Source organism: Condylura cristata, unplaced genomic scaffold, assembly GCF_000260355.1.
Source record: "Condylura cristata isolate star-nosed mole 26May11 unplaced genomic scaffold, ConCri1.0 scaffold00006, whole genome shotgun sequence".
Taxonomy (NCBI): domain Eukaryota; kingdom Metazoa; phylum Chordata; class Mammalia; order Eulipotyphla; family Talpidae; genus Condylura; species Condylura cristata.
The window spans coordinates 15,266,743-15,276,746 of NW_004567107.1; the positions used below are offsets into that span (position 1 = coordinate 15,266,743).

Below are 10,004 nucleotides of genomic sequence, written 5' to 3' on the forward strand. Positions count from 1 at the left end.
GCCTGGTTCTGGTCCACCGTCAGATGTCCTAGACTCCCAACCCAACCGCTCCCTGCTGCCATCTGTGAGCACTTTTCTATGCTCAGACCAGGCCCTGCACTGGGCACCTCAGGCGCGAACTTCTATTTATGGTCTCAGCATCACCACTGGGTATTATCATCCCATTTCACTGACAGGGAGACCGAGGCCCAGAGAGGTAAAATGACAATTCTCAAGAGCCACAGCTCAAGAGGATCTTGAAACCCGGGGCTGGACTGGAACCCAGAGTTGACAGAAACTGGTGCTCTCAACCTGTGCTTGCTAACTCAGGATCTGTCTTGAACTTGAGCCCCAGGCCCGGCTGACTCCTGTTCTGCTCTGACTGCCTCTGTGCTCTGGTCTTCTGGCTCCCAGTCCCAAGGTGGCCAAGCACTTCTAGCTCTTTGGCATGAAGTGCCATGGCATTCTGTACCTTGCTGTTCCACCACCCTGTTGCTGGTGTGGCACAGATGCTCTGCCTGCTTCAAGAGGACAGGAAAGGTAGAGTGGGGTCGCGCAGGGGTGGGACCTGGGACAGGGAGGATGGCGGGGAGAACGTGCCGGTCCCATGGCGCAGGAGGCCACCCCAGGCCCCGGGCATCTGCCCAGGACCTCGGCTACTGGAGCTCCAAATTCCAGCCTGGACATTGGGCCACATAAAGGGGCTCTTCTGGACTGCTAAAATCAGAACCCTTCCTGAGCTCTCTTCCACTCTGCACATTCCACAAATCTGAATATCCCTTGCCTTCAAACCCCTGGCTCCATGCCTTTTTGTAAAAAGGGGGGGAAAAAAAAGTCCACCAAAATTCTAGAAGAGTCTAATCAATCACCATTCCCACTCTGCCCCACATGTCGAACTGGAGGCCGGGAAGTCAAACCGTCTCAGTAAAGTTGTGCTACAGAAGCCAGAGGACTCAGAGCCCCAGCAAGGCATCAGGGCGACCCGGGAGGGTCTCACACACACACACACACACACACACACACAGAAATCCCATCTCGCACACAACCACACACCAACAGGCAGGCACACAGCACAGGTCTGCCTGCTATCCCGTCAGAACTGGGGGAAGTTAGCAAAATACAAGACCTAGCTGCTCAGCAATCTAGCCATTTCCAATCTCAGACTGGAGATGCTTTTTTAACCCACGCTCCCTCTAGATTAAAAATAACAGACTATCAACTAGATAATCTCACCAAGGACACCACCCCGTCCGCGCGGTTCCGTCCGCGCGGTTAGAGCCACACTCAGACTGCTCTGACCTGCGGGAGGGCCAATGGGTAGATAAAGGCTGAACCTCAGGCCAGCTCTGGTCTCTATCCTCCCCCTAGATCAAAATGAACCTGCAAGGAGCAGCAGGAGGCAGGTCGGCCCTGCAGGGTGAGAAGCCTTGCCAGAGGGAGCCCCCACCCCAACCCCCACCCACGTTCCCAGGGTACCCCCTCTGGGGCCAAGCACCCACCTGACGGTAGCGACGCTCCGAACACACCTTGCAGAGCCCATTGAAGCGGTTCATGGCTACGGGTCCTGACTCAGCCGCTGCCCCATGAAAACCCAGCTCTACCCCCCAGCAGCGGGAGCCCGCTCTGCGCCCTGTCAGCCTGGCATGACCGCCCTGGGAAGCCCGCCCCGCAGAAGAATGGCAGGAAGTCACCTCTCACCTCCCCAAGCCCTGTCTGCGCTGTGTGCCTCTGGACGATAAGCCTGAAGGCTTCCTGAAACCTCCGAATGACAAGGAAGAGGGAGAGTTTTATATTAAAATTCCTGTCAACTAGTGAGTATTCCCCTGGCCTGTCGGGGACAGGGTGCCTTTGTTCTGGCTGCCTTCTCCACCAGGGGCCACTTGGTGATTGTAGTGTTCTCACAAACACTCCTGGCTGGAGGGGAACCCGGGCAGAAAACAGGGCCCCCTCTAACAGCCCCACCGCCCCATAAAAGCCCGAGGATCCCTGGGAACAACTCAGCCCAAAGAATCCAGGCACCTTGGGTACTGCACCCACAGGGATCCCATCCCAAGACAGAAACACCAAACATGTGGAGACTGAGGTCTGCTGCCATGCAGGAGCGCTGTGAATTTCAGCTTCTCACCCATGTAAGGATATGATGACAGGTGGACTATAACTAAACCAGGAAAGGATTTCTCATCAACAGAAAATCCAGCCTCCTTGTTTTACCTTGTGAAGAGGCTGGGGCCAGAGAGGTTAACTTCACAACTCAGGGTAGCAGCAGTCAAACCCAAATTCTAGCAGTTTGCTGCTTGGCAGAGCAGTGCCTGGGAAGCCTGGCCCAGCCCACACCCACCTGAGGCTCTGAGGAAAGCCATCCACCCACCCATGTCCTTGGTGCCAGAGACTGTCCCTTGGTACAGCCCAACTTTGGTTGCCATGACAAAGGCCAGGTCACCCAGATTTCTGGGCCTCTAGCATCCCAGCCACACAATGGGGGAGTTGAACAGCTGACCTCTGAGGACTTTCCCTGTGGCCCAATCGAGCCTCTGACAGTCATCCCATTTTGCTGAGTCCTAAGGACATCTCTGAGTGTACCAGCCCAGGAAGACCCATGCGCCTCAGAAGAATGCCCCCACGGGCTCAGGCAGGATCCACCACCAAGCAGGACTCTAACCACTGAGAAGCCCACGGTGTTAATGTCCATGGCCCACCCGGGACATTCCATTCCCATGTCAGCTGTGAGGCTCCCAGACACTGTCCTTTTAGGGCTCAGTAAGTACAGATAAACGCAGAAAGAAATCTGGAGCTCTTCCTGAAGCCAAGAGAGTGTTTTAAATGCCCATGAAGCCACAGAAATCAGTGACTGGCAAGTTACTCTAAGACTGCTCTCCCGTACACCAGCAACTAGACACAGGTCAAGGTAAATGGAATGAATCAAAATGACCTAAAACTGAAAATCCAGGTCCTCGGTCATAGTAGGTGTGTCAGGAGCTCAGTGGCTAGTGGCCACCATAATGCAGCGCACAGCTCTCGACCATAAGCTCATGAGGGCAGAGATACCGACTTGCTCTGGTCTGTAGCCCAGTGCCCAGCACAGGGCCTGGTCCATGGGGATGCCCAGCATGTAATGAGTGAGGAAGTGAATGAACTGAGTAAATGAAAGGGAAAATATTTTGTAGATTATAACACACCTATATGTAAGATACCACATGGGAAGTAGGAATATCATCTCTTCCCCAGCTAGGCCAGATGCGGGAGGCAGCGTGGCCCAGGGCACTCAGCAGGCCGCCAGACCTTGCTTCAGAACCTGCCTGGCTTCGGAAGCGCACCCCACTGGCTGTGCGGCTGTGGAGAGTCACGCTCATCTCTGAAGCCTGCCCGCCTCTCTCCCCTGTGAGCCAGGGAAGTAGCCGCCTCAGAGGTGAGGACAGCATGGGGTAACGGTGACAGCTGGCACAGAGGACCACAGACTTATCTCCTCCCTCTCTTCATTAGAGGGGGGTCACCAGCCTTGTCTTAAGAGAGAAATTTGGGAGAAGGCTCCAAACTCCTGGGAAGTCTCCCTCCGGATTCAAAGCCCGGTGGAGTGAGAAGCCACAGATCTTGGATCAGATTCCCAGGTGTTCCCTCACTATCAGGTGGGCCTGCGCCGCGGAGAGGGTCACCCCACCACAGAGCCAGGGGTGGCAAGGGGGCCCCCCCAAAGAGAGAGTCCATAATAAGATCCTGATTCGCCCTTTTCCAGGTACAGGGGCTTTGTTCTCTCTCACCCCTGCTCCAGCAAAGTTCAAAAGGTATTCTCTTAAGTATGCATGCCCTGCTGAGTGTCCAAGCACCAAGTGAGCCTGGATCTCAGACCCCAAATGCTACCACTTTTGGGGCCTCCTATCCTGACCAGGAGCGGGTTAAGGAGGGAACCACGCTTGGACCCCATCAGCCCCGCCCAGGCTGTCACGACCTACCTTGACTTTCTCCCCATTCTCAGTGTCCCCGCCTCCTGGCATTCTCAGAAGCGGGTCTGGAAGGTGAGAGAGCAGTCAGAACATTTCTGTGGCAGATAAGACACCGTTCCACAGATCCCCCAGAGGACAAGCACAGGCTGACAGGCCCATGCTGCTGCCTGGCTTCAAGGGGATGCCAAAGCTCAGGTCAGGCTGGGGACCTGCAGCAGGAAGGATGGGACAGAGGGACACAACATCCAAGTCCTGATCCTCAGGCTTCACGGCAGGGCCCGTACCCCTATCCACAAGAGGCTGTCCCAAGGCCATCAACACAGCCCAGCAGGGATCCTGAGACCACTGACTCCTGCCTGGAAGGGGACATGCAAGAAGCTCCTGACAGCCAGTGACCCCTCGGGGGGTCAGGCCCTTAACTCTCCAGGGACAGTCCATCCAGATAAACAGAGGTGCCCTGGGCCAGAGCCTGCCCGCCGTCTGCATGCTAGCGGGACTTGTGACCTGACCACAACCTGGGGTGACGGGGCCCACAAAGCACAGGGACTGATGCCAGTCCCTCCAGGGAGGGAGGAGGGAAGCAATGAGGCCGGCAGCACATCTGCCGGAAGCTGAAGGTGATGTGCTCAAACCTCTCAGGGGCCGCAGTCGCCTCCTGGCCACCTTTAGGTGTTTAGTCCGGCCCAGGTCTTCCCCCAGGAGGTAGTACCAGCCGCTGATCTCCTGTCATGAGAAAAAGCACCACAAGCTCAGACAGAAAAGTCATGCTCAGCCCCCCTCAAAAAGCAGTATTTGCAGAGGCCCCCTCTGGAGCAGCATCTCTGCAGGGAGACATTCTAGTCTCCTTGCCCAGGGGGAGCTGCTGTGCCCACACCTCCAGGAAGCCTTCCCTGATGCTCCTGACAGGGCTGGTCCTCCCCACTGCCAAGTCCCACAGCCTCTTAGCCCTGGAGAACAACTGCGTCCTTGCATGCCTGCCTGCATGCTGGCTGTGTGCAAACTCAGGTCTATGCCTAGCACTGTGCCTGGTATATAAATAGAGCCCAAAAAATGACCAGAAGGGAGGGAGCAAAGAAGAGATGGAGAGCAGCCTGAGACTTCTAGCTGCCCCATGGGAGACACTGTCTCCTAAGAGGGAATGAAGCAGAGACTGCAGTGAAGAGACTATACTGGAGACCCACACTCAGGATAAAGGGCCCTCAGTCACCTACCCCAGAATTACTTCCAGGACACAAAGCTGGGAGGTAGAGGCCCCTGCCAACTCCATGTGAGCAGGTCACCAGGACTTCTCCAGGGACGTGCAAAAGGACCTCGTCCCACCTCTACTCAAAACCCCTAGTGCAGGGTAGGGTACAAAGTAGGGGTGGCTAAGCACATGCCTACCAGATGGAGGGGTCTCTAGATCCTAAACAGTTCTGGCCCAGCCCAAAGGAAGGCTCCATGAGGAGAATGACGCTGCTGCTGCTCACTCACTCCCTGGGTCCCGCCAGACCCAGGCAACACAGCACCCAGAGAGCACCACAAGACGCACCTTCCCTAGCACCCACCTTGTCCGGAGTCAGGAGGGACTTCACCCCGAAGCTCATGCAGCCAATGAGTCCGCTCTGCCTGGGAGAACAAGAGAGGCTTGAACCTGTACCATTCCATCAGGTGCACGGGGAGACAGACTCAAGTATAACCTGGGTTTGCCTGATGCACTGTGGTTCACAAGAACTTGGACCTGCATCTTCTTATTTGGTCTTTTCAGCTTTGTGAGTTAGGCTGGAGAGGAACTGTTCTGTCCATTATCCAGAAGGAAAAACCCAAGTCTCTGAGTTAGGTCATGCCCCAAGGTCACGAGCTGCTGGTCTGTGGCACCCCAGTATCCTCTGCCATGCTCCACCGTCCCAGAAGTGCAGCATTATGGCCCCGGTTTTAACTGTCCCAGTGCTGAGTGGATCTCACAAGAAATTCCAGCTCCCACATCAGCTGGTGAAAGCCAGATGAGGAGGAAAGTTATAAGACCTGAATCCCAAAAAGTCTGGTCGCGGGTCCAGGCAGGACATGGGCAGTCTAGGGACGCTCCAGATCAATGTCCAGCGTGACCAGAGTCGCCAAGACAAACCTGCACTGGCCACCAGCTGAGCACGAGGCAGGAGGCTGCCACACTGTGGCAGTGAGGCAAGGGCAGTCACCCCAGATTCCTGGGAGCTGTCGATCGCTGAGCCCCGACTTCCAACCATCAGAGACTGACACGTGACAGCTCTTAATAATGACGGCATATGACAGACACGTGAAAAGATATTCTACATCACTTATCACTAGGGAAATACAAATCAAAACCACCGAGAGATTTTACCTCACACCAAGTAGAATAACTGCTAATGAAAAGTCAAGAAACAACAAATGCTGGTAGGTAGGATGCAAAGAAAAAGGACTGCTGGTGGGAATATAAGTAGGTACAGTCACGCTGAGAAACAGTATGGAGGTACCTCCAAAAATTAAAACTGGAATGACTCTATGATCCAGTAACCCCGCTTCTGGGTACTCACCCAAGACTATGAAAACACTAATTCAAAGAGACATATGCACTCCTATATCTAGTGTAGTGCTACAACACCCAAGATATGAAAATCCCAATACTCAACAACAGATGAGTGGATGAAGAGATGGTAAACATACATGAAGGAATAGTACTCGGCCATAAAAAAGATGAAAGCTTGCCATTTATGACAACATGAAGGATATACTAAACTGAGTGAAATAAGCCAGAGGAGAAAGACACCTCCCAATGAATTCACTCATGCCTACAAGATGAAGGGGAAAATAAGCAATCCAACAAACGAAACAAAAACCCTTGGACTCTGACAACAGAATGGTGGTTACTAGAGGGGCAGGAGGAGAAAGGAATAGGAAGAGGCTAATGGTGGACAGTGACTAGACTTCCACTTGTGGGCATGGTGTGATATGTACATGGTGTGAAATTGCCCCCCTGAAACCCAATCAGTGTCATAAACCAAAGTTACATCGACAGAAAAGAGGAACAAAATAAAGATGGCATAGATTAATATTAATGGAATGCACAAAATAATGTCACTACTGTGAAAGAAAAAGAATATGATAGATCTATAATTTAATGAGAAAGACACTCTTCAAAATATTAACAATGGCTGTTAATGAGAAAGACACCCTCGAAAAAATTAACAGTGGTTCTAACTGGCAGGTGGGATTAAAGAGATTCTGTTTACTTCTTTTCAATGTTTTCAAATTTTCACAAGGAACAAGTATGACCTTCATAACGAGGGGAAAACAGTATGAATATATTTTTAAGACCTTCTCTTGCGTCTTTCTCTATCCCAATCTTAAAGCTGTTTTTTCCTTAACCTGTTCTCCTTTTAGCAAATCCCTGAATCAGATCCCTTCATAAACTGGTTTACTAGCTATTCACCAAAAACAACATGGGTATTTAGACTGAGCACAAGTTTGGTGCTTGACCTCACGAGCTGAGAGACCCACAGCCTTGAGGAATTCAGCCTGTTCTGTGGGAGGCCCAATATCAAAGCTAAAATGGAAAGACCTCCCTGGATGGAAAATGAGCTCCTTGGAGACGTACCTCCCAGGAACCCTGCCGAGCACCAGAGTGAGAACAGGAGTCTAGCGAGGACACCCCACAGTGCCCTGCCCCAGCGCCTCACCCCAGGGTCGCAGCCCCCTAGAGCCGAGGGGTGTGCATGGGGAGAGAATTGTCCTAGAATCCCACGGGGCACCTATCCATGCCTGCCCCAGGCAACAACCAGTGTTCTGGAAGGTCTTCCAGAAAGGGTAGCAGCTTACCACCTCAGAGTCCTCAGCAAACCAAACTGACTTCTTGCAGGCAGGCAAGCCAAATGAGGGGTGCGCACGCAGAGCTCAGGAGAATGAGCCTCAAAAGCAGCAGGCCTGCCCAGCTTCCCCGCTCTGGGTGCGGCTGTCTCACCAGCTACTCTCACTCTACTCCTCACCCCTGCTCTCTCTTGGGGCTCTCGCTTCCTCCAGCTTGGACTCTGCATCCTTCCATCATACCAGGCTGTATTAATAGTCGACCCAAAGATCACAGTGCAGTTACCAGTAAAGCAGTTCTGTCACATCCACGCCTCAGGCCACCACCAAAAACAAACAAGCCTGCCTCCTGAAGAGGCCAAGTCAGCATTAACAGGGGCAGCTAGTGACCCTGCAGAAGGTAGCAGACGCCACTCAGATCCGCCATTCCAGAACGGTCTTGTCAAGACTCTAAGTCCTCATCCCATCAGCTATTTAATTTTGTTCATCGACACATTCAAGAACTGCCCAGAGGGTATGTTGGTGCCCAAGTCGCCTTGCTGTACACTCTTCATTCAGTCTGGGTATGGCCATAGCTTTCTAAATCTGCAAGTACCATACTTCAGCTGCAGCAAAGGATGCCGCTCCCTGCCCTTCAATAAGTGGAATTTTCACTCCCTTAAGCTTAGAGCTTGCTAAATGGTGAACAGCTTCAGAGAGCTTTGCTTCCTGCTAAGGCGCCTGCAATGACTTCATGATAATTCAGGCAGAGTAAATGGTCACAATTAATGTGCATAAGCAGGAACCTCTCTCTAAGTGTTCTTCAATTAGCAACTTCTTAAGCCTGCTTTTGAAAAAAAAAAATCTTGGTAAGAATAAAGACTACTTTACCGTGCCACCTGAGCAGATGGCAATAGTTCAGTCGCTTGTAAACTCAAGAACTCAGGCTGCAGACTGTAGGACATCTCTCTAGAAACCAAGTCTCAAAGGTCAAGCCTTGGTTTCTTCTGAACACCAAATCCTGAGTTCAGGAACTGGTGCATGCAACAAAGGCTTGACAAATGGATGACTCCACCATGCCCATGGCTGGCAGGCGCTGGCGACAAGCCCCAACGTTAAGGCAGACAGGCCTGCAGCAATTTAAACAACAGCCCAATCCTGCAATACAAAGAAAGCCACCAGACAGGGTGAGGCTGGCAGGTGAACACGGCAGGCCACAAGTGTTGAGAGCTCAGGGAGGCAAAGGTAGTTTCCCACTGCGATGTTCAAAGAATGCCTAATAAATCAAGTCAGAGAGAGGAGCATTTCCAGCAAAGGGGAGTCAGTGTAAAGGCTCAGAGGGAAGATTTCACGGAACACTTGTGGGGGAGAGGACCTGGCTCATTCAACTTTACCTTTAAGCATGGGGCAGGAGATCCTGCAAAACGGAAATGCATTATTTTTTTAAAGATTTATTTATTTATGCACACAGAACTGGGGTACAAGCCAGAGGTGAAGGGGTGGTGAGAGGATTCACCAGAGACAGAGTGGGGAGCAGAACAGGCAGATGGACAAAGTACACTGCTGGGGGGAGCAGCGGGTGGGTCAGGAGAGGTCTGCAGCGCCATGTGGGTCAGCTCCTGGGCGGGGATCGAACTCACACTGAGGCGGCTGTAGCCAGCTTGCAGTGCTGCATCCTTACCCATTGCACCACGAGGGAGGGCCCCGGAAATGCATTATTTTGAAGGAATACACCTTTCTTTCTTTCTGTCAGGAGCTTTAAACTATTTTGACTATAGGATTAAGCTATTTAATCTCAAGTTATTTTTAATCTGTTCACATAATTAAGCAATACACATTTTTCTACTCTTTTCTTCCCTCTTAGGCTCGGATCCCACCTCTAGTTACAAGCTTTCCATATGTGGCACAAAAGTCCTGTTTACAACATGAAATTAAGCAGGGGGTGAGGACTTGGACAAAGTCTTGACAAGTTAAAGGAGATAGTACACTCATCGAGCTCAGGACCATGCATGCCACACAGCAAGACAACTTTCCACACACGTGGGGACTACCAGTGTAAAAGATTACGCTCTTCAAATGCATGTGTGCGCCCAGGTGCTATGCCCTGGTGGGTGATGTTACAATTCTCCCCAAGATTGTTCTCTGGCCACAAGTTCTGCAAATGGTTATGACTGATTCTAGAAGCTTCCATTTGGCTTTCACCAAATGGAATAATGTATGAATGTATTTTTAAGACCTTCTCTCACGTCTTTCTCTATCCCAATCTTAAAGCTGTTTTTTCCTTAACCTGTTCTCCTTTTAGCAAATCCC

At 51.9% G+C, this 10,004-nt stretch overlaps 1 protein-coding gene across 2 annotated transcripts in view; it reads right to left on the bottom strand.

The window, feature by feature from the left end:
- RGS3 (regulator of G-protein signaling 3) overlaps positions 1 to 10,004 on the bottom strand; it is a 121,175-nt gene that overhangs the window by 87,186 nt on the left and 23,985 nt on the right. Inside the window, exons 6-8 of one of the 2 annotated variants that reach the window (XM_004677413.2) lie at positions 5,465 to 5,525; positions 4,550 to 4,640; positions 3,927 to 3,982 (exon numbers count right to left, since the gene is read on the bottom strand). In XM_004677413.2, coding sequence (XP_004677470.1) covers positions 3,927 to 3,982; positions 4,550 to 4,640; positions 5,465 to 5,525 — 208 coding nt within the window. Of the gene's footprint in view, positions 1 to 1,478; positions 1,686 to 3,926; positions 3,983 to 4,549; positions 4,641 to 5,464; positions 5,526 to 10,004 lie in introns of those variants that run through there. The other variant, XM_004677412.1, reaches the window with a different exon arrangement.